The sequence below is a fragment of the Lagenorhynchus albirostris genome, chromosome 1, assembly GCF_949774975.1.
Source record: "Lagenorhynchus albirostris chromosome 1, mLagAlb1.1, whole genome shotgun sequence".
NCBI classification, from domain to species: domain Eukaryota; kingdom Metazoa; phylum Chordata; class Mammalia; order Artiodactyla; family Delphinidae; genus Lagenorhynchus; species Lagenorhynchus albirostris.
Window position 1 is genome coordinate 31780283 of NC_083095.1, and position 25696 is coordinate 31805978.

Sequence of the window (25696 nt, forward strand, 5' to 3'; positions counted from 1 at the left end):
TATCCTTCTCAAAGTATTCCAAAAACTGAAGAGGAAGGAACACTTCCAAATTCATTCTGAGGCCAGAAAAACCCCGATACCAAAAGCATACAAAGACACCATACCAGAAAGAAAATTACAGGCCAGTATCACTGACGTATATACGTGTAAAAATCCTCAACAAGATATCAGCAAAGTGAATTCAACAATACATTAAAAGGATCATACACCATGATCAGGGGGATTTGTGCTAGGAATGTAAGGATGGTTCAGTATCCACAGATCATTCCATGTGAGACACCATATTAATAAATTGAAGAATAAAAATCATATGATCATCTCAAAAGATGCAGAAAAGGCTTCTGACAAAATTCAACAATTTATGATAAAAATCTCAACAAAGTTGAGTGTGGAGGGAACATATCTCAATATATAAAGTCCATTTATGACAAACCTACAGTCAATGTCATACTCCGTGGTCAAAAGCTGAAAGCATTTCCTCTAAGATCAGGAACAAGACAAGGATGCCCATTCTTGCAACTTTTATTTAACATAATATTGGAAGTCCTAACCACAGAAACCACACAAGAAAAAGAAATAAAAGGATTCAGATTGAAAAGGAAGAAGCAAAACTCACTGTTTGCAGATGTCATGATACTATATATAGAAAATCCTAGAGACACCACCAAAAAAATTTAATAAAACTACTAGAACTCATCAATGAATTCAGTAAAGTTGCATGATACAAAATTGATACACAGAAATCTGTTGCATTTCTATACACTAACACAAACTATCAGAGAAATTAAGAAAACAATCCCATTTATAATCACATAAAAAATAAAATATCTAGGAATAAATTTATCAAATGAGGTAAAAGACCTGTACTCAGGAAAACTATAAGACACTGATGAAAGAAATTGAAGACGTACAAAAATTGGAATATATACCATACTCTTGGATTGGAAGAACTAATATTGTTAACATGATCATGCTACCCAAGGCAATCCACAGATTCAGTGCAATCCCTATCAAAATACTAATGGCATTTTTCACACAACTAAAACAAATAATTCTAAAATTTGTATGGAAACACAAAAGACCCCAAATAGCTAAAACAATCTTCAGAAAGAAGAACAGAGGTGGAAAAATCAGGCTCCCTGACTTCAGACTATACTACAAAGCTACAGTAATCAGAACAGTATGGTACTTGCACAAAAACAGACACATAGATCAATGGAACAGAATAGACAGCTCAGAAATGAATCCATGGTTAAATGGGCAACTAATCTACAACAAAAGAGGCAAGTATATAAATGGAGAAAAGACAGCTTCTTCAATAAATGGTGTTGGGAAAACTGGACAGGCACATGTAATCAAAGTGGACTATCTCACCCCATACACAAAAATAAACTCAAAATGAATTAAAGACTTATGTAAGACCTGAAACCATAAAACTTGTAGAAGAAAACATAGGCAGCATGCTCTTTGATATCAGTCTTAACAACATTTTTTGATATGTCTCCTCAGATAAGGGAAACGAAAAAATAAACACATAGGACCTAATCAAACTAAAAAGCTTTTGCACAGAAAAGGACACTATCAACAGAACAAAAGGCCACCTGCTTATTAGAAGAAGATATGTGGAAATGATATATCCAGTGAGGGGTTAATACCCAAAATATACAAAGAACTCATACAATTTAACATCAAAAATTAAAACAAACAATTGATTAAAAATGGCAGTGAACCTGAATAGATATTTTCCCGAAGAAGTCATATACATGGACAACAGACACATGAAAAGATGTGCAACATCACTAATCATCAGGAAAATATAAATCAAAACCACAATGAGATATGACCTCACACCTGTCAGAATGGCTATCATCAAAAAACAAAAACAAAAAACAAAACAAAACAAACGAACAAGAAGGAATAACAAGCATTGGCAAGGACGTGGAGAAAAGGGAAGGTTTGTGCACTGTTGGTGGGACAACAGTGGTGCAAAATTGGTGCAGCCACTATGGAAAACAGTATAGAAGTCCCTCAAAAAATTAATACCATACGGTCCAGGAATTCCACCTCTGGGTATTTTTCCAAAGAAAACAGAAACACTAATTTGAAAAGATATAGGCACCCCTATGTTCATTGCAGCAGTATTTACAATAGCCAAGATATGAAAACAACCTAAGTGTCCATCAATATATGAAAGGATGAAAAGATGTGTGAGATATATGTGTGGGTATGTGTGCATTTAATGGAATATTAACCATAAAAAAGAATGAAATCCTGCCATTTTCAACAATATGGATGAATCTAGAGGGTATTATGCTAAGTGAAATAAATCAGAAAGATAACAACAAATACTATAAGATTTCATTTATATGTGAAATCTAAAAGAACAAAACAAATGAACAAACATAATATAAACAGCCTTAGAGAACAAACTGGTGATTGCAGAGAGGAAGGCCTTGGGGTGAGTAAAATAGATGAGGGAGATTAAGAGGTACAAACTTATAGTTATAAAATAAATAAGTCATGGGGATGTACAGCATAGGGAATATAGTCAATAATATTGTAATAATTTTGTATGTTGACGGTAACTGTACTTATTGTGGTGATCATTTTATAACATATAAAAATATCAAATCACTATGTTGTACACCTGAAACAAATATAATATTGTAAGTCAATTATACTTCAATTAAAAATAAATAACAGAAGCTGGGGAAAATAAAAGAATTATTCTGAATATTTTTATTTGAATTGGGCAAATCCAGTTACCCAGGAAGAAGAAAGACTAAAGGAGGTATAGGGGATTAGGAATTCTATTTTCATCATGATAATTTAAGATGCCTGGTGACTGAGGAGCCTCAACATCAGTCCTCTACTGTCTATTTCCAGAGTTCTTTAATGTGAGAGAAATAAACTTCCTTAGCCTATCGCATATAGAATTAAGTGTATATCTCTGTACTGGTGGGGTTTTTTTCATGATCTGTTTGTAGCCTATTTTTTGTGTCATCACCTACCAACCCATTCTGCTTTTTCGCTCATAGATTATGTTCTATTTTCTTTTCCCCAAATGCTCATTATCGTGAGGCAGCCAGGAGGTCTATTCCCAGGGCAGGTTGACCCCGGCCAGGGGCAGCCCCTTCCCAAGCTCCCAGCAGCTGCTGGAGCTCATTTTGCTCCAGGGAACTGGGAGGGACTCTCCCTGACAGGCGCCAGCCGCCCCACAGCACAAGGCTGTTTGGAGCAGACAAACATCCAGAGCTATGGTCCACATTTGGTGTCACTTGGGGTAAGTCGCTCCCCCTTGTTCAGGCTGGGATTTCTCTCCACTCCATTTGGGCTGCTTCCCTTGCAGGAAGTGAGCCACTTTAGGTCTGTTCACTTTTGAGAGCTGGGCCACTCTGTTTGTAGGCCTCAATCTGTGAGTGGAAGTGGAATTTTAGACTACACCTCCTCTGATTTTCTGTCTGTGTGACTGTAACTTATTTGTTGTTTGTGTGTGTCATCTTGGGGTGAGCCACTCTGGTTTGTGCTTTTGTTTGTGGGACCATGTTTGTTATTTGTTATGTTGTACATGTGTGAATCAGTACTTGTATTGGCTAGTTGAGACGTCTTCGGTGAATAATGTAGCTCACAAGTGATGACACCAGGTATCCTTCCCTATTGCATTGGGTTTCACCTGTGTTGGAACATTGGTTGGGATTTTCCCTTTGCAGTGGGTGGGAATCTCCTTTTTGGTGCTAGGGAACTGTGATCCTGAGAGACCATTTTGCATTGCATTTGTTTGTTTGATATTTAATAACACCTGCCATGATAATCAGAGCTCTATTCCATCTTATAGAGCTTACACCCCTAGGGTGTAAGAAAGAAGATTTTTTTACCACTGTGTGGCCACTATGTTCTTTAGACTCTGGAGGAAATTTGGTTAAGATGAAACCCTTTTGAAATTCCAAAACTTGTTCTTTTTGCATATGTAGTTAGAGAAAGCTGGTTTGATGAAATACTTTTTTTTCAGAATTCTGACCCTGATAAAATAAAAATATTTCTAGGAGAAAGCTTGGAGTTAACTAAGTAAATTTAACTTATTCCAACTGTTTTTTGGTGTTATTTTCCTTTTTGGTTTTGCATTTGCCAGATCAATTGCCACGACATATGCAGTCATGATTCCCTATCTTTCCATTTGCATGTTGTTTGTTGTTAAAAAGAGGGATCTTTGCTTGAAAAAGTTGAGGAAATTGTTGAACTTCACCCTTTTGTTTTTGTCCTGCAGGAATTAGATTTTGTTCCTTGTGTGTATGTTTGCATTTGTCTTGTGTGTAATTGTGCTGGCTATGGGAAACTCAAATTTGTTTCCTGAATGCAGCCCCTTGAGATGCACTCTCCAGAACTGGACCACTTTCAGTTATATTACAGCTAAGTTAACTTGTAAGTGAGCTCTATTTTTTTTTTTTTTTTGCAGTACGCGGGCCTCTCACTGTTGTGGCCTCTCCCGTTGCGGAGCACAGGCTCCGGACGCGCAGCCTCAGCGGCCATGGCTCACGGGCCCAGCTGTTCCGCGGCATGTGGGATCTTCCCGGACCAGGGCACGAACCCGCATCCACTGCATCGGCAGGCGGACTCTCAACCACTGCGCCACCAGGGAAGCCCCCTAAGTGAGCTCTATTTAATTGACTCAAAAGTAAGTGCTTACAAATGAAATACTTTTTAATAGTTAGAAAGTTGGCCAAAATGAATTTCAGGTCCTCATGACCTGGGAAATGTTCAGTACTGAATTGATATCTGGCACTGAAGCTAGCTTAAGCTTGTTAAGTATAATACTTCTGTTGTACCTAGGTTATTTAGAGATCAAATAAGACCTTATATCTGTTGCAAATTTGTCAGCAAGAAAAATAACTTGATATAATGAAACCTTAAGTCTATCTAAAATAGCCTCTCCAAACTGGTAACTTGAAACTGAACTAAGTTAAATGGCAAGAATTCATTGACCATCTAGGTCATTTCAAATAGGATAAAATATTGGAACACTGGTTGCTGGGCAAATCTAAGTTTACCTACCTTTGCCTTCTTAGGAGAGGAAAACCAAAGCATAAGTTTCCAATCAGAAAATGCTGGTATGACAAACAGTTCACAATTACTTTCCTCTTAGTTTTCACTAAAAATTAAGGTACTTAAGAGTTGAGGATTCTAATCTAAATATGTAATTAAAGCTACTAAAATATTTTTAAAAACATTTCAGTTTACAGTAGGAAAGTAGGATATATGTTTTGAGTAAAAAAGGACTTTTATGCATGGTCAGGCTGAGATTAGATTAAATTTAGGTAAATGGATTTTGTTATCAATATTAAAAGTAAGCTGGTGCGAGACTAGATTTGGTTCCTCTCTGCTAAGAGAACAAGTTTACCTAGAATGCTGCTTTTGATAACAGGTTATATAAACTTCCTTCCTTTAAGTGATCTGTATTTGCTTTTAAGTTCTCTTCTCACTGTGGATAAGAAACAAGTATTGTCTTACAGTGACTGATGATCTTATTTGACCAAGTGTTTTGAAACTTTTTGGCAAACTTCCCAAATATCAAATTTTAATTAAAGTTCTTTTGACCTCCAGCTAACTTTGGGATTTGTTAGGGGGCCCCTAAGGCATCTCAAGGAGGAATATTTAACTAGTATTATTTGGTACATTGAATTACATGGGAAGCATTGTCAAAGGAGTAATAAGCCTTCCTTTATTATACTGTACAGATAAATGTTACTACTATAGATATTCTAGAAATTATATAAAGTTTCTGAAATGTAGATATGTCCTGGTATAATCTATCAGCCATAACTCTGGTCATATCATAGCAAATTGATTCAGTTTTGTCAACACATTGTGATCAGATTTTTAACCTTGCCTTTTTAAGTCTTTAATAGACAGTTAAGCTGATGCTTTGCAAAAGTGCTTCATCTTCAAGAAGATTCATAGGGAGGACTTTTTTGATAAGTGCAGGTCTCTAATAAAGTTCAGATTATACCACTGAACTGGGTAAGAAATTTAAAATTCTAATGGAAGACCTGATGGCTTCATAAAAAGATAACAAAAGGATTGGTTACTGAATAAACTGGTATATATGGTTATAATGGTTATGCGTTTTGTCTGGAATATTACTGATTTTGATCTGTGTTCTCTAGATATAGGGAAGCCCTTCCCCTCAAGTTACTCGTGACTTAAAGCAATTTGGTAAATTATACTTCTATGAGTCTGGCTTTGTGGCAACAAGTCTCCCCCAGCATGCCAGGTCCATACTGGTTTTCAGGCTTATTCTCCTGAATTCCTCAGGGAATGAGATCTTTCTTATACAAGACTTGGATCCAGGACTTGGAACTTGGGATTATTTCCAACTCGGTATCCATGCCCCAAATCAAGGTAGGACTGTGTCCCATTTTAGCAGGAAGTAGCTAGAGTGGTCATCACCCCATTCCCTGAAAGACTTGGGGAAGGATGAAACAGAATTGGAGGTTGAAACCAAGTCCCCCTAAAACTGAGTTCCTCTGCCAAGTTCATGATTAACCACTCTATCCAAAACATACCTACATGTTCTCCTCAAGATTGAGGAATATCAAAGAAAAGGGGGGAATTGTAATAGAGCAGGGCGTGCAGCCATTGGCAGGCGGCAGTTACCAGGCAACCATTACTGCAAGACCACTAGCATGGTGGTTAGGGGGCCCATTAGGCCAACCCTCGGGTGTGGTGGTCACCAGGCAGAGAGTTAGGTAAGAGGCGGATCCTGGCCTTCTCCCCCTGGGCCCTACAGCTCACCTGGCCTCAGGCTGGCAGGTGAGCTGGGAGGCCCAGGGAACAGGCAGTGGGCTGTGTCCTGCAGGGCTCCATAGGCCTCACCAAGGTCATCCACTGGCCGGTCCCAGGCCTTGAGGTAGTGATGAACCTCTCCCCCATCCCCACCTCTGCAACCTAATGGCAGTGGCAGTCTGCATGGGTTGCGGTCCATTGGACCTGGCTCCCTACCCCCCATTTAGGCAGCCTGAGGCACCTGAGGACCAATTGGGTCCTGGGCACCTGGCTCCCTCAGTGATGATGGCTGGGCAGGGACTGGGGACCTGGCCCTGAGGGCACTGCCAGCTGAGATCTGCCTATTTAGCTGGGCCTGGGTACTGGCGGGAGGACCCAGACTGGGTGCTAGACGAACGCTCCTGGGCAGGGAAACTGGCCCCCGCAGGGATCCCCTCCCCTTAGCCAGGACCTGGACCTCGGAGGGTGAAAGGTGAAAGTTATGCCTTGGGACCTTGCCCTTTCTTGTCAGAACAGAGAATAACATTTGTTTGGTGGAGATTTACAGGAACACCATCACTTGACCATGACCTGACCTCAAGAACAAAGGATCTGACACCAAGAAGTTTGCAACAACTAACCACGCCCCTCCCTCACCTTTCCTATAAAGGGGCTGTGCTGAAAGCATTCAAGGAGTTTGGGTTTTTTAAGGCATGATCCACCCGTCTCCTTGCATGGCCCTGCAATAAACCATTCTCTGCTCCAAGCTCCGACATTTTGGTATTGTTTGGCCTCACTGTGCGTCATCAGGCACATGCACTTGTGTTCATTAACACCGTGATTACCCTGATTCCATAGCTTTTCTCAATTGTTTTCTCTTAGTGGAAACTCCTATTTCCTCTGTTATCTGCCTTCCTACATATTAAAGTTTCCTCATTCTTAAAAACTATACTTACATTAAGGTATAAAGACAATTTACATGCCTTATCTGTCACTCCACTTATTACCAGCACTTCCTAAACTTATTTGGTGACCTTTTTTCTTTTACTGCTCTTTGTGTTTCTTTTGAAACTGAGGGCTCAGGTGAAAAGGGCAATCTTCCCAGGTACAGATTAGTGACTCCCCTACCCCCACATAGTCTACAAGAAACTTTTATTTTTCTTCAAAATTTCTTCATTAATAAGTTTCCTGATTTTCTTTTCCTATTTCTATCTGATGTCTTCTCTCTTGGCATTCCAATATCACCTACTTACTTTTTTTTTCACTTATCATACTTTGTTTTTCACTTTATTCACTCATTCAATTAACACGTGTTAGGAGGGCTGGAAGTTGAGGATGGCATGAATCTGAGTTTGAAGTTGAGAAGTCATTTTTAAAATTTTCATCTCATTTACTCATTTCAAAAACATTTTTAAAGATCTATTATCATGCCCTTTTTAAGATGGGGAAACACAGTTGGGAGATATTAGGTTACCCGATCAAAGCCAGACAACTGGAAGATGGAGCTGAAACTTGAGATCAGGTCTTCTAACATCACCTCCTGTGTTCTTTCCACTATTGCATATTAAATTCTCTCAGGATTGGCAAATAAGAGGCCTTCCTGCTGAATCTGCCTCTTTCTTGTTTTGTTTGATAAACACAGTAGCTTCTGGTTTGAGAAATCACCTGGAGTCAGACCACAGGGACTGATGGAAGATTGAAAAGTTCAATTCCAATTAAGGCATTCCAATTCAGATTAAATAATCAAACCAGAAGCTACTGTGTTTACCAGTCTTACTGCAGGGACTTAAAAAAAAAAAAAAGATTGAATTTTCCCTGTTTTCCCTGTTACCAAAAGGAAGAGACCTTTACCCCTCTCCCCTTTCATAGAGAATTTTCTTGAACAAATTTGTAATTATAAATCCTTCCTATGTCTCTTTTATATGTATATAAGTCTTTTTAAAAGCTAAACAAGCCTCTTACCAGGTACAACTCAGTAAAGTTTTTCTTAAGGTCCTGGGAGCCAACTCTTTGAAATCTAAACATCCAGGAAGATAGTGCCCCATATCCTCGCACCATAGAAGTTAGCCTAGGCTCGTTGCTCCAAGCTAAAAGTACCTTCTTGTCACAGAAATAGAAAAGTTTTCTTTTTCCCTTCGATAATGGCAATTAACGAACACAAATGGCTACCCCAAGCGTGACCTACCAAAGAAGGTATAGCAACCGGTGTGGTTACGTAGTACTCTTACATGAGAACATGCACGTAATGGATTGTATCTGCTTGTCTATAAAAAAGGGTGAGATTCTTTCTTTGCAATCGCATTAGCAATTGCCTGTGACACCCATCCCAGTCTGGTTCAGGGCTTACTGAATAATATAATTTTTTTTCTACATTCGGTAAGATTTTCTGAGATGGCAGGAGATCTTAGTTTTCATTTTTCCTTGACAATATCAATTCATTTATGTCTCTTACCTTCCCTATCCCTACCCAGGATAGAAATGCGCTCCCTACTCACCTCACAGTTTGTTTTGACCACCAGGTGAGATAACGCCTCAGAACGGCAGCCAGAACCACGACTCCCAGCATTCCTGGCGCTCGCCGCTCTCCTTGCTTCCTCTTCCGGCTCAGGGGCTACTGAAACCGAAAGTGCGATGCTGTGGCCGCCGCCGGGGTGATTTTCACCTTCGCCTGCGCGAGCCCTCGCTGACCCAGGTTGGGAAGCCAGACAAGAGTAAAATATGAACGGAAGAGTGGATTGCTTGGTTACTGAGGAGGAGATCAATCTCACTAGAGGACCCTCAGGTATGTGCAGAAATGATCATCGCTGGGAGTAGGGTACTTGAGGCTGTAATTGCAGAGCGGACACCTCTTCTGCAGAGCCAGATTCTTTTGGCCTTGGAGAAGGCAGGCCCCAACCGAGATATTTCCTGCAACGCTTGTGAGCACATAGAAGGCTATATTGGCATCCAGCGTTAGCCTGAGACGGATCTGAGGGATCCACCTCATTTTGCAGTCGGGTTACCACATATATTTATAGTCAGGAAGTTTCTTTCTGCTAACGGTACTAGAAAATCCTGGGGGAAAGCCTGCTTTTTAGCCAGCACCCATGAACACCACACCCTTCCTTCCGTTTGCCTGCTCTATCCCTGTTTCTATGAGAGACAGTTTAGTAAAAATGGGAGCATAAACGGTGTGTACTGTAAATGCATAGCCGTTTTCTTGGTGCTAGTATCCCTCCCTCCCGCCTTTCATTTCTGGGAAATTCATTTAGACGGTCAACTGGAATGTTAAACCAGAAAGAGACCTTAGAGATCTGCTACAGATGTTCCCAAAGCTGGTTTCGCCTCAAAATTATCCAAGGTTTTTTGGTTTTTCTTTTTTTTTTTTAAAAAAAAGGTTAATTCCTAGGACCCACCTCTGTGAATTTGGATTCAATACAGATGTTTCTTTGGTCCTTTTCATCCCTTCCTTCCTTCCCACAAGCCCGTCATGTGATTCCGATACTACCAAATCCTCACTTTCACCTACAGTGCTTTTAACTCCTGATGCATTTCACTCCACTAGGCTCTTAATAGTACTACATGCTGCCCACTTTGGCTTTTGTTGCCTTTCCTTTACAGCTGTCTAGTGTATCAATTAAGAGCTTTAGCTTTGGGCTTATGTAGGTCCAAAAATGGTATCTAACCTCTTACTAGTTCTTTGATATTTATTAACTAACTTTACTGATGTAAGACTTAATTTCTCATATGTAAAATGTGCATGATAATAGAGTTACGCTTCCTCTGGTTATGAGAATGAAATCAGTTAATCTATGTAAAATATTTAGAACGTTGTGTGCTAAGCACTGTGTGTTCACTACTATTGTTGTTTTTATTGTTAGTAGATAAATGGTTAGGTTAACACAGTAAATACTGCTAAATACTGTTATTTCAAGAGTCTCCAACAACTCATCAAGTACCATGAACTCTATCGGAAATAATTTTTTAAGTCTTTCACTCCTTTCTGTTTCCATCGTCACTACTTAGACCAGTCCATCTTTTCCCATCTGGAATTTTGCAGTAGCTTGACCACCACTCATAGATTATTTTTCATAAAATATGGCTTTCTTTTTTTTTTTTTTTTTTTTTTTTTTAACGCGGTCCTCTCACTGTTGTGGCCTCTCCCGTTGCGGAGCACAGGCTCCGGACGCGCAGGCTCAGCGGCCATGGCTCACGGGCCCAGCCGCTCCGCGGCATGTGGGATCTTACCAGACCGGGGCACAAACCCGTGTCCCCTGCATCGGCAGGCGGACTCTCAACCACTGCGCCACCAGGGAAGCCCAAATATGGCTTTCTGAATCATCCATGCTTTGTCTTCTTTCTTGTTATAAAAAAATTGGAAATCAGCTTTACTTATGAGAGTGTAATTTATTACTAATCTGCATGGTTTAATGTCATGCTTCATACGATCTCCTAAACTTTTGTCAAAGGCTCATTCAGTGTGCCCAAATCTCTTAGGTACATTTTTCTTATTTTATGTAAATTTCTCCTTCTCTCCCTGTTAATGGTTATTGACTTTTGAGGCTAACATGGAAAATTATTGTTAAACCAAAATCTGTTTTTCTGTACTTTTCATCCATTGGTACTTGTTCTTCTCCTAGGGCCAACTGAAACAATGGTAGTTCATTTTCTGATTGCCCTGCAAGTATTTAAAGGCATCTGGTTGTTCTCCTGTTTTGTCTCTTCTACAGCCTAAATATCCCTAGTTGTTACATTAGCTCTCTTGTGATGTGATTTGAAGTTTGATTCTTGTCTCTTGCTTAAGAATTTAACGTATTTTGACATGGTCCTTTTGCTGCAGTATCCACAGTATTTTCAGGATCTCCTGACTGGAGCAGAGCAGAACTCTGATATTCTCTTGCATATTCCAGTCACTAAATATTTTAAAAGTTTAGTGTAATATCACTTCACCTTTTTTGGTATTTACATAACAGTGTTGATTAATGTTCAGCTCACTATTCACTGAAATTTCTGATCCTATTGATCTTGCAGACCTGAAGTTCCTAGTGTTACCATTTTTCTGCATTATTAGAATTAGGACAAACGTCAAAGGACTGATTAAGAATACTTGTATATGCTAATGTGTCTCACCTCAGAGTTGTTTCATTTCTGTTTTGTATGTGCATTTATTCAAAAATGAATGAATTTATTCACCTAGTGACTTTTAATTTTTTCTAAGCATTTTCATGTTTTACTCATATAAGTTGATAAACTTAAAAGTTTAGATGAGTAGAGCCACAAACTTGGATAAAAACAGTCATTTGAAGTTTGATTGGTTCATTTAACAAGGTTCCAAGTTTCTGTTTATCACCTCCCAAAGCTAGTTACCTGGTATGTGGTATTCCTAAGAAATCTCACAGTCTAACTCGGCTTTTCCTCACTGTGCCATCATGAAGATGCATAGGGAAGAAGTCAGTTATCACCACTAGAAGCTTCCAGTAATTTTGGTAGTCCCATAGTGTTCTTTCTTTCTATAGAAGAAATATGAAAAGCCTATAGTTCCAAGTATGCATCTCTGTTTGTAGTCAGCATTGTCACTCTTTGTTTCAGTACAGCGTCCTTTGTAGGGACCTGATAGTTTAATCAGGTAACTGCAAGGATGTACATACTTTTGCCTTTTTGTGTCAGTGTTCTGTCAGGGGCAAGAGTCTTAGGTAATTCCAGTGTTTAGGCCCATTTTGCAAGGCAAATGAACCTATTCTGTCTGATCTTGCTTACTGCAAGGGAAATAAAATCTTAGGGAAGTTATGACTATGAAGTGAGTATCTGGTGAGGCAAAAGAAAGCTTGGTACATAGCTTGACATCTATCCTATGCCTACTTCCTCAGCCATGTAAGGAGAGGCTTAGGCTGGACGACTTTGTAAGTTTCTTCCACTTCCAAGAGTTCATGATTCTTTGGCCATGTGTTGTTTTATGGTTCCTGCCATTTTGAACCAGCAGTAGGTGGTCTGAAGAATCAATCACAATCTCAAATGAAATGCCCTCAAGGGTTTGAAGAGTTTACTTTTTATCCTTTATGGAACACTCTTCTTTCTATGGGCATCCAGCTTGATTATAGTCTCGAAGCCTCCCACTTTTATCAAATTGAGAGTTTTTAATGTTGGAAAGACTCAGTTACTCTAAGAAGTATGACAAGAATCTAATTTAGCTTTTTTTCACTGTAACAGGTACATATTGGCCATAAACACAACCCTACTTCATGTTGGATATTAGGATTCCTTGTTCAGGACTGAGTTATCAGTGAGTTTCGGCAAGTTGCTCCCGATTACCACCTTTAAAGAGGGAACAGAATCTCTATTTTTCTACTTTCTTTAAAGGCGTTGCAGAGGGTAATGGGTTGGTACAATGTTTTAATAATGAATAATTAAGGAAGTATTCTCTTTCTGGCAGTGTGCTAGTTACTTTTTATATATATATAAATTTTTTTTCTTCACAACCACCGTGAATGGTGATTAATCCACATTATTAATTGAGGAAATTGTCTCTAAGAGAGGTTAAGGATTTGCCCAAGTTCTAAAGCCAGTAAGTTTCAAAAGCCAGGAATTTAACCCAGATCTGTTGATTATAGTGTTCCATATACTACCTCCCACTATAGTAGCTATGTCTAAGGAGTTGGCTCCCAGCCTTTCTCCTGACCTTTATTTTGTTATATCATGCCTTATTTCCAGAATGATTTGAGGCATCCTATGACTAACACAATCCGCAGTGGAAAGTTTTTATAGTTTTCTATTGACAGAGCTGACAGCGTATCAAGGTGAGAACCTAAAAACAAAAACCTCATAAAGTCCAAGCATCTAAGCCTCTACAGACCTGCCGTGTGCTTTGTGTTTAACCCCGAGACTGGTGCTAACAGTTTTCTGACCCTTCATATGCCAAATAGAGCTGAGAATAAAGTGCTGTATCCTTGCCCTATTTTCTCTTTTTATTTTTTGGTTTTTTTTTTTTTTTTTGCGGTACACGGGCCTCTCAGTGCTGTGGCATCTCCCGTTGAGGAGCACAGGCTCCAGACGCAGGCTCAGTGGCCATGGCTCACGGGCCCAGCTGCTCCGTGGCATGTGGGATCTTCCCGGACCGGGGCATGAACCCGTGTCCCCTGCATTGGCAGGCGGACTCTCAACCACTGCGCCACCAGGGAAGCCCCCTATTTTCTCTTTTGATTATGTGACGTCTAGCCCTCATTGAATTTATGTTCCGATGGAGATATGACATTCACATGTAAAAAGTTAAATCTCAGTGCAGAGGTGCAGATGGTTAAGGACTGTGATGAGCATGAATGTAATAGGAGGACAAAGGAAGTGTGTAGAGAGGTATGTTAATCTAACCCTGTGCTAGAAAAGGTGAAAGAATGGAGGCATTGGTGGGGGCCAGACTGATCAATTATAAGAAGGTGGAACTTATGTTGCTCTTATAGACAAGCTTTAGGCTAGTGCCACAACCAGGGATGGCTTAAGGAGAAATAGAGAAAAGAAAATAAGTAAGCATATTCTGAGATGAGTGAGTAAACCAGCCTGGATAGAAGGAAGGGTTCATTTAGGAGAGTTAAGGGAGAAGAGGTTGCTAAGATAGGTAGAGACTGGATCATGAAAAGTTCTCAATGCTGGTGTGAAAACTTAACCTTTCTCTAAGATTCCATCTTGATTCCTTCCCCTTCCTATTCATTGATTCCTATTCATTCATTGATTAAGATTCAATTCAAGAGTCACCTCCTCCAGGAAGCCTTCTTTACCCAGGCTAGATGCCCCCTTATTATGAATCTCAGACACCATTTATTGTCTGTCATGTATTGCCAAACTAAGCACTTTGTCTCATCTACTCCCAGCAAGGAATAAATGGTTATTATCCCATTTTGCAAAGGAGAAAACCTTGACTCTCATCACACAACTCTTTAAGTGGCAGAGTTAAGAATTGGATCCAGTGCAGACCTACTAGAGAATGGACTTGAGGACACGGGGAGGGGGAAGGGTAAGCTGGGACAAAGTGAGAGAGTGGCATGGACATATATACACTACCAAGTGTAAAATAGATAGCTAGTGGGAAGCAGCTGCATAGCACAGGGAGATCAGCTCGGTACTTTGTGACCACCTAGAGGGGTGGGATAGAGAGGGTGGGAGGGAGGGAGATGCAAGAGGGAAGAGACGTGGGGATATATGTATATGTATAGCTGATTCACTTTTATAAAGCAGAAATTAACACACCACTGTAAAGCAATTATACGCCAATAAAGATGTTAAAAAAAAAAAAAGAATTGGATCCAGGTCTATGTGACTTAAAAATCCAGGCTCTGAACGATCCTAGAAAGATCACAGAGTCCTGTGGGAACACAGAGAGAAAAAAATAGCGTTATTTCTATATTTGCTTCCTTACTTGTGTCTCCTCTTCCCTCTACTTCAGTCTGAGCTCTTCTGATTAAAAGGATATATATATTTCATCTCTTGTTTTCCTAATGCCTTGCCTGGTACATGACACAAAGTGGTCAGTAAATGTTCTTGAAAGGACTAGGCAAATTGATGAATATCAGAAAAGTATAATAGGATGTTGTTATATAAAGATAACCAGTAACATGGTCTATTTCAGCTTTCAAAAAGTCATAAACAAGGTTCTCCACTAAATACAATTTGAGAAAGAAGAATCAGTTTGGTCCTAATGTGATATAACGGTAGGAAACTGAAACATTCCAGAAACAAGGAGATGGAATAAGTGGAAAAACACAGAGAGTGAGAAAAGTATATGATACAAAGAATGTGTCTCTAAAGATTGCTTCAAGGATCAATCTTACTGAGAATTTTTCAAGATAGAAGTAGAAAGGCAAGCTGATAGATGCTCAACTATAGAAACATTTTGTAAAGCCATGTGACTAGGCAACAAAGTAGCCAATGATTGTATTTGAGTAAATGCACAATTATTTATTGAGGAAAACTATCTATACTTGATTGATTGAATCAGAACAAACTTGGTTTCAGGAGGCTCAGAAATAAAGGGAAGCTGTTTTTAAAAATATTCATTTAGTGTTTACTATGTACACTATGATTAGGAATCATTGATACTAGGATAAAGAATAAGAAACGATCCCTATTTTTAAGAATTTTGCAGTTCAGTAGGAGGATAATTATGGTAGGCATGTGCTAACTATCCTCAAGAGGTAGAATATCCAGAGACTTATGGACCTTCATAAGATACGTTCCCAGTAGAGTCAGACTCAGTGGAACATTTCAGACAGAAGACCAAAGGAAATACTCAGTGCCTTTAGGAAGTGTCTTAGAAACGAATTAGATAATGTCCTTCTCCCCTTGTACAAAACTATGGTGTTTTCATGCCTGTTGCTATGCACAGCTTACCATATATTGGGCAAGAAGCAGCAGAATAAGAGAAAATTGATAAGAGGGCAACAGATAGGGTATAAATTGTAATAGCAGGCAAAAATTAAGAGATCGAAACATTTTGAAAGCAAGGGAGCAAGTAGAGACATGATCTAGTAGAGACCGGATATACAAATTCAGTGCTTGCAAAAGGGCTTATCCTGGAGTGAGAGAATAAGGATGCTGTCAACTGAAGAAAATGCACAATCTAAATGTTGAGAAAATATGCACAATCTAAATGTTTTATTTGGCATTCTTTCTGAGGACTTCAAGCCCAGAAGACAGCCTCTCAGATACCTCTGAGGGACTGCTCCCAAGAGGTAAGGGAGGAGCCAGAATATATAGGGGTTTTGAGACAAAGGCCAGGTAGTCAGAACATCAAAAGATTACCGTTAATGATAGAAAAGCAGATATCCCAAGTTAGGGAATTTAGGGCTTTTCTATGTATGGAAAGATGCAAGTCTGGGCTCATTGAAAGCGTTCCTTTGATACACACCTTAGCTATCTAGGGCCAGTATCCTGTTCTTTCCCATCCTGAGTCCCCTCAGGCTGCACCATTGGGCGTGTCTGCAGTGGCTCAGGGCTTGGCGGTGGGTCAGCCCCTTTGTCTCCATCCTGAGTTCCCTCAGGGCTCATTGTCAGGAGCAGCTGTAATTTGATGGCTTGATGGTTACAACATCCTTTGTTTACCAAAATGGCAGGCAACACTTTTCACACGCAGTCCCTCCCCTTGGTCATAAATTCCCAACGTTTGGGAGACATTTCATGACTGATTTTTGTCCCACAGTGCTAGGAAGGCTCATTCCTAGATCAGGCAAAGATTCTGTTGATATGCCACTCAAGGTGCCAATTTCTGGATTAGGCCCTGTTGATAATTTAAAATTCTCTGGATCCGCCGTCTTACTAGTTTATTATGATCCAGGAAATGTTTTCCCTTGTTGCTTCTTCCCATACCTAGAGTTGCACTATTACAATTATTCTGTATAGAGTTATATAGGTTTAACTCTCAAGACATCACTAATTTTGTTGGGGGCCTGGGGTAATGCAGGAGACAACAATCTTATAAAATAGACAGGATATAAGTAATACGGCTAGTAACATTAACAAAGTCATACTGCAGCAGAGAGACAAAAAGCACAAATAATTTGGAAACAGAGAACAAATTAAAACGATAATTAGTATAACTAGTTGTAATCTGGTTGCAATAAACCATCAAGTCCACAGGAGAGCCAGCTGGAAAAGCCAAATTCTGGAGGGATCAGGAATAGGTAGATCAAATGCCTACCTAGATATTTGAAAGAGAAACTTAGGAGCAATAAAAAGAGGCCCAGATGTATGTCCTGGCATGTACTGCCTGAAACATCTTTGGTCTGTATTGACTGAAAAAAAAAAAATGCACAACCTAAAAGTCGAGAGTTAAGTTTTATTTAGCAGACAAAATTGGACTTAAGCCTGGGACGCAGACTCTCAGATAGCTCTGAGAGTCTGCTCTGAAGGGGTAAGGGAGGAGCCAGGACACAGGAGTTCTTGCAACAAAGACCAGGTAGTCAGAACATCAAAAGGTTACTGTTAAGTAAAGAAAACCAGACATCTCAAGTTAAGGAATTTAGTGCTTTTCTGTGTATGGGAAGATGCAAAAGTCTGGGCTCATTGAAATCATTCCTTTGACATGCACCTCAGCTATCTGGGGCCAGTATCCTGGGCTTTCTCACCCGGAGTCTCCTCAGGGTACATCACTGGAGGTGGCTGTGGTGGCTGACTGCTTGATGGCAGGCGTGCTGCTTCCATCCTGAGTTTCCTCAGGGCTCACTGTCACGGGCAGCTATAATGTGATGGCTCGATGGCTGCAACAACCTTTGTTTACAGTGTTGCAGGCAATATTTTTTTCATTCACACAGGCCATATTCTTTGTCGCCTCCATCAGATGGGGCACCAGGATGGACAGAGACGGACCATGGGCGTAATACATTTTTTGTTGCTGCACTGTCTTTCTGTTTCTTTGAGGTTTAAGATTTTCCCTCTTTCTCTCTTTGTCATGTTACTCTCTTTTGGGAGAAGTAACAAATAACAACTGACATATTTCATCTTTGGACCAGAGAGTCCCCAGAGAATATAATAGTTTTGGGTGAAAAGATGCCTAGTCATTTAACCTCTTGAATCACTTGTTTGAATCATTCATTCTTTCTTTCTTTCAATCTACACATTTATTGAGCAATGACTGTAGCACATGTTTCTGTGCTAGGCACTGTGGATACAAAGAGAACTGAATTTTAATATAATTGCAGTGAGCAGTAAAGCATAGTGATTAAGAGCCAGAATACCTGTGTTACTAGCTATGTGCCTTGGGCAAGTTACCTCACTTCTATATACTTTGATTTCCTTAGCTATAAAATGAGAATATTAACAGCACCTATTCAGACTTGTTGTGAGAATTAAATGGGGGTTTTGTTTTGTTTTGTTTTACAGATACTTTTATAGTGTTGATTCTGTATCAGGCACTCTTCTAATCAGTTTACCAAAGATAACTCATTTAATTAATTAAATGGTGCCTGTCATTACTGCTGCTGTGTGGAAAATAGATTTCAGAGGAGCAAGAGTTGAGTCATCCAGGAAAGGCAGGGTAACCTATGTCATAGGCATTTTAGGGACATTGGGTTTCCCCTTCTATATTTCCCTCCTTTCCTTTTGTGCCTTCTTTTTCAGGTTATGAAAAAGCCTACTGGAGGCTCACAGAGACGTTATTAACGTTGCTGCATTTCCCCAGAATTAGAAATGTTAGGAATTCCTGGCTTAGGTGTTACTTCCAATGGCTTTAACAGTCGCTTGCCACCAACTGAGGTTTGTATGTGTCCTAGGTACTGGGTGGGCACAGGAGATACAAAAATGAAAAAAAGCCAATCCCCTGTGCATGGATGTTTATAGCAGCTTTATTCATCATTGGAACTATTGATAATTACTGCAATAGTGTAAAGAGCTAATTAAACAAGTAATTTCAGTGAAATATGTTTCTAGGCAAAAGGAAGAAGACATCGAAAATCTTGGAGACATGGAACAGCTGTGTGTGTGTAAGAGTGAAAAGCAGGGAGGTGGTAATTATTATTTTTTTTTAATTAAGACTTTATTTATTTAGAGCAGTTTTTGTTTCACAGCAAAATTGAGAAGGTACAGAGGTTTCCCATATCTCCCATCCCCACATATGCATAGCCTCCCCCATTATTGACATCCCCCACCAGAGAGGTACATTTGTTACAATTGATGAACCTACATTGATTGACCCATTGTAAATACCCAAAGTCCATAGTTCATACTAGGGTTCACTCTTGGTGTTGTACATTCTATGGGAATGTACCAATGTATAATGACCTATGTCCATCATTATGGTATCATACAGAGTATTTTCACTACCTTAGATCCTCTGTGCTTCACCTATGTATCCCTCTCTTCCCTCCTAACCCTAGTAACCACTGATCTTTGCCTTTTCCAGAGTGTCATATAGTTGAAATCATACAGTATGTAGCCTTCCCAGATAGGCTTTTTTCACTGAGTAATATGCATTTAAGGATCCCCACATCTTTTCATGGCTTGATAGTCCATTTATTTTTAGTGCTAAATAATATTCCATTCTCTGGATGTACTACACTTTATCCATTCATCTACTGAAGGAGTTTTGGTTCCTCTAAGTTTGGGTAATTATGAATAAAGTTGCTGTGAATATTCATGCATAGGTTTTTGTGTGGACATAAGTTTTTGATTCCATTGGGTAAATACCAAGGAACGCAATTGCTGGATCATATGGTAAGAGCATGTTTAGTTTTGTAAGAAACAAAAGTGGCTGTACCATTTTGCATTCCCACCAGCAGTCAGTGAAAGTTCCTGTAACTCCACATCCTCACCAGCATTTGGTGTTATCAGTGTCCTGAATTTTGGCTATTCTGATAGGTGAGTAGTGGTATCCGATTGTTGTTTTCATTTGCATTTCCCTGATGGCATACGATGTGGAGCATCTTTTCATGTGCTTATTTGACATCTGTAGATCTTCTTTGGTGAGGGCAATTATTAAGTTTTGTTGTTACTGTATAGTGTAGAGCAGGGAGGGTCCAAAGCTGGCTAGAAAGGTAGGTTATAAGGATTTTGAGTTTAAACTTCATCTTCTATATCAGCATTTTTCAGTTCTTTTTAACTTTCAACTTTCATTCACATTAACATCTTGAGACTGTGCTTAGAATTAAAAAAAAAATCATTTTATCATATTTGCATTGAAAAGATACTGTGTGAGAAGTAGGGTACTGTAATCACATTTTTTGCCCAATTATCACCAAATAATCGGTGCTTCAAGTAACTTTAGACTGTCTTTTATTATTGATTAATAATAAGAGTCAATGATAGTTGCTTAGGATACTTGCATTTTCACACTTAAGAATTACCAGATTCATTTTTAAATCAATTTTATTGCAGTATGATTGACATGTAATAAAGTGCATTCATCTTAAGTGTAAAGTTCTAAGGAGTTTGGCGAATAATATACACATGTGTAATCATGACTCATCACTTTAGAAAATTCTCTGTGTGTTCCTGCAGTGGGCCCTTTCACCCCATCCTCTAGGCAACCACTGATCTGATTTCTAACACTGTAGATGAGTTTTGCCTAATATAGAACGTCATAGAAATGGTATCATATAGAGTGTATTTAGGCTTCTTTCACTCATCTATGCATTTATTTGTTATTACTGAGTAGTATTTCATTGTGTAAATATACCACAATGTACCACATTATGATTATCCATTTACCTATTAATGGACTTTTGGGTTTCTGGGTTTTGATTATTAAAAATAAATCTGCTGTGAGTATTCATATGCAACTCTTTGTGTAAACACGTGTTTTAATTTGCCTTGATTAAATACCTAATAATTGGGAGTGGGTTTGGTGGGTTTTATGGGTAAGTGTGTGTTTAGCTTTAAAAGAAACTGCCAAACTTTTTCAAAGTATGTGTGTCATTTTACAATTCTATCAGCTGTGTATGACAGTTCCAGTTATCTCACATCCAACATTTGCCAACGTTTGATATTATCATTCCTTTTTATTTTAGCCATCGTAGGGGTTGTGGAGTGGTTTTTTGTTTGCATTTCCCAGATAACTAATGATGATGAGCATATTTTTATATGTTTATTGGCCATTCATATATATTCTGAAGTATTTGTTTAAGTCGTTTACCCATTTTTATTGGATTGTTTGTTTTCTTATTATTGGATTGTAAGAGTTCTTTATATATTCTGGGCACAAGTCCTTTGTCATGTATATGTGTTGCAGATATTTTCTTTCAGTTTGGCTTGCCTTTCCTTTTTGGGAAGTAGGGTTTGTGTTTTGAAGAGTAGAAGGCTTTAAGTTTTATGAAGAACAGTTTGTCAAGTTTTTTTTTTTTTTTCTTTTATGGTTGTGCTATTTGTGTAATGTCTAAGAAATCTTAAGTACCCCAAGGTAAAGAACATCTTCTTCTATGTTTTCTAATAGAAATGTTATAGATTAGCTTTTACATTTAGTTCCAAGATACATTTCAAATTAATTTATTTTGCATGTGTTTGAGTTAATCATTAAAATTCATTTTTATCTCTATCTCGTATAGATACGCAGTTGTCTCAACACTTATTGAAAACATCCTTTCACCATTGAAATACATTATTATCTGTATCAAAAATCAGTTGACCATTTATATGTGGGCCCAATATTGATCTCAATTTGATTCCATTATCCTGTCTTTCTCTATACAAATACCATAGTATGTTGACAAATGTAGCTTTATAGTAAACCTTGAAATAAAGTGTGAGTCTTCCAATTTTGTTTCTTTTCAAAAATGTTTTGACTGTTCTAGAACTTTAATAATATAAGTTTCAAAAAAAAACCACCCCAGAGTATTAATTTCCATGTAAATTTTAGAACCAGCTTGTCAGTTTCTACAAATACATCTCTGTTGGATTTTGACTGGGATTGCATTAAAATTATCCATTTTATGAAATAATGCCATTTGCAGCACCATGGATGGATCTAGAGATTATCATACTAAGTGAAGTAAGTCAGAAAGAGACAAATACCATATGCTATCACTTATATGTGTAAACTAAAATATGACACAAATGAACTTATCTACGAAACAGAAACAGACTCATAGACATAGAGAACAGACTTGTGGTTGCCAAGGGGGAGGGAGGGGAGGGGAGGGATAGATTGTGAGTTTGCGATTAGCAGATCCAAACTGTTATACATAGAATGGATGAACAACAATATCCCACTGTATAGCACAGGGAACTATATTCAATATCCTGTGATAAACCCTAATGGAAAAGAATATGAGAAAGAATGTGTATATATATATATATATATATATATATATATATGTATGTATGTATGTATAACTGAATCACTTTACAGCAGAAATTAACACAACATTGTAAATGAACTATACGTCAATAAAAATATATAAATAAATAAAAATCCATTTTGATTTAGAGAGAATTGTATCTTAAAAGTACTAAGACATCTAGTCCAGGACATGGTGTATCTTCATTTATTTAGTTTTTTATTGTTTCCCACAGTTTTTAATATATTTTGATTTGTCATTCAACTAAAATGTTTTCTATTTTCCCTTATAATTTCATCCTTAACTCATAGGTTATTTGTTTTCCAAACATTTAGGGATTTTTTAGATATCTTATTTTTGAGGACAGTGTTTGTGTCCCTCCAAAATTCACATGTTGAAGCCCTAATCTCTAATGTGACTGCATTTGGAGACAGGGCCTTTACTGAAGTAATTAAGGTTAAATGAAGTTATGATGATGGGGCCCCGATCCTATAGAATTAGTGTCCTTATAGAAAGAGACCCAGAGAGCTCACTCTCTCTTTGTGTGTAACAAAGCAGTCATAGGACCAGAGAGCAAGATGGTGGCCACCTACAAGTTAAGAGAAGAGACCTTAGAATGAAATCTGTCTTGCTGGTACTTTGATCTTGGACTTCCTTAGCCTCCAGAACAGAATTTCTGTTAAGTCACTCTGTGGTATTTTGTTATGTCAGCCCAAGAAGACTAATACAGTTATTTTTGTTGATTTCTAATTCATTTCTGTCTTGAAATTTATTGAGACTGACTTTCTTGACCTACCATCAATCCTTGTGAACATTCCCTTTGCACTACAAAAGAATGTTTATAGTTGCTGAGTATGTTGTTCAGTAAATGTAAATTAGGTCAAGTTCATTCTTAGTGTTGTTCAAGTGTTCTATATTTTTACTGACTTTTCTGTTTACTTGTTCTATCAATTACTGAGGGCGAAATGTTGAAATCTACAATAGTCCTTTTTGACTTGCCTTTTTCTCATTTCAGTTTTTGTTTCATTGATACTCAAATTCTGTTATTGGGTACATTCATATCTAGTGTTTCGTCTTCTTATGAATTGACTCCTTTTTTATTAGGAAATGCCCCTTTTTATCCCTTGTAATATTCCTTTTTCCAAAGTTTACTTACTAATACGGTCAATCCAGCTGCTTAGTATATCTATGTTCATTCTTTTTATTTTAAGTTGCATTTACCCGTGTATTTATGATTTCTGGTGGTATTCATTCCTTCATAGAGATCCAAGTTTCCATTCAGTATTTTGTTTTTGCCTGAAGAATTTCCTTTAATATTTATCATAATGTAAATCTGCTTAAGACACATTCTGTCAGCTTTTGTTCTGCTCACAAAGTGTTTATTTTACTTTACTTTTTGAAGGCTGTATTCACTGGACATAGAATTATAAGTTAACTTGTATTTTTCTTTTAGCATTTTAAAGATGATGCTTCATTGACTTATGGCTTGCATAGTTTCTGAGGAGAAGTCTATTGTCGTTCTTCTCTTTATTCCTTTGTACTTAAGGTGTCCTTTTTCCCTGTGAACTACTTTTAAGATTTTCTCTTTATACATGGTTTTGAGCAATGTGATTATGATATGTCTTACTGTTTTTTTCTTTTGTATTTATCCTGATTGGGGTTTGTTGAGCTTCTTGGATCTGTTTGTTTATATTTTCATCACATTTGAGCTAATTGTTTTCTTCAGACATTTTTTTCTATCTCCCATTTTTCCTCTGCTTCTGGAACTCTAGTTACATATATATTAAACCATGTCCTGTTATCCCACGTGTTACTGTGGTTTCCCTATTATGTCTTCTCACTTACCTTTTATTCTGTGGTATCAAATCTGTTGTTACTCACATCTAGTGTATTTTTCCTTCCAGATATTCTAGTTTTCAAACCTATAAATTTCATTTTCCTAAAAAAATCTTCCATTTTCATCAGTAGAACAGGATAGAGAGCCCAGAAATAAACCCATGCATATATGGTCAATTAATTTATGACAAAGGAGCTAAGCATATACAGTGGAGGAAGGATAGTATCTTCAGTAAATGATGTTGGAAAAACTGGACAGCCATATGCAAAAGAATGCAACTGGCCTACTGTCTTACACCATGCACAAAAATCAGCTCAAAATGAAGTCAAAAGCTGCTTCAAGACTGGGGGAAAAACTTCCATTTTCACATTATGTTTGACTTCCTTTAGTTATTTCCACATAGTTATAATAGCCTTTTAAACATCCTTGTCTGCTAGTTTCATCCTCTGTTATTTCTGGTTGTTTCTATTGACCAGTTTTTTTCTTGATTCTAGGTCATGTTTTCTTGCTTCTTAGCATGTTAAATTTTTTTAATTAGATTCTGGATGTTGTGATTGTTACATTGTTCAGTGTCTGCATTTTGTTTTCTTACATTAACATTTTTAATATTACATTGTTGAATTTGTTTTGGTAGGCAGTTAAGTAACTTGCAGGTCAGTTTCACCTCTTTAGACCTGTTTGTAAGCTTTCCTAGGGTGAGTCGAAAGTAGCATTCACTTCAGAGATAGTTGAGCCCTCCAAATGTTCTAAGTGGGTCTCCACTGAATTTCCTAGTGAATCGCTGAGGATTTCAATTCTGGTTGGTCAGAAGTTGAAAGTCTCCCTGCCTTGCTGAACTCTGAGAGTTGTTCAACCTATAACTTACTAGTTTTTATTTGTCTAGCCTTGTGGAGTTCCACTCAATGTATACATGGCCTCTTGGAAAGACTCATGCAAATACCTGGAGCTCTTTTTCTTTTTTTTTTCTTTTTTTTTTTTTTTGTCTAACTTCCTCCTTTCCAGAACTTTGCCCTGCAACTTCCAGCAACCTCACCCTCCCCAAACTCTGATCCCCATTTCCTCCAACCAGTGAAGCTGCTAGATTCTATTTGGGTCTTATTCCCTGTGGTGGTGATTTAGAAATTGTCTCCACACAGAAAGCTATGGTGATCATAGAGCTACATGGTTTTAATTCAGCAGCCTATTAAGAAGATTATATACCGTGACAAAGTGCAGTTTATTCCAAGAGTGTGAAGATGGTTCAATATAAGAAAACTGGTTGATGTGATACAACATATTAATAGAATAAAGGCAAGAAAGCCCACATGATCATCTCAATATACAGAAAAAGAATTTGAGAAAATTCAACACCTTTCCACATTAAAAACACTCA

At 38.2% G+C, this 25696-nt stretch overlaps 1 protein-coding gene across 2 annotated transcripts in view; it reads left to right on the forward strand.

Moving 5' to 3' along the window:
* The window catches only part of SYNJ2BP (synaptojanin 2 binding protein), a 101964-nt gene that overhangs the window by 36794 nt on the left and 39474 nt on the right, over positions 1-25696 (forward strand). For both annotated transcript variants that reach the window (XM_060140207.1, XM_060140198.1), the window contains 2 exons: positions 4454-4672; positions 9279-9541. In XM_060140207.1, coding sequence (XP_059996190.1) covers positions 9478-9541 — 64 coding nt within the window. In that variant the 5' untranslated portion in view covers positions 4454-4672; positions 9279-9477. The remainder of the gene's footprint in view (positions 1-4453; positions 4673-9278; positions 9542-25696) is intronic.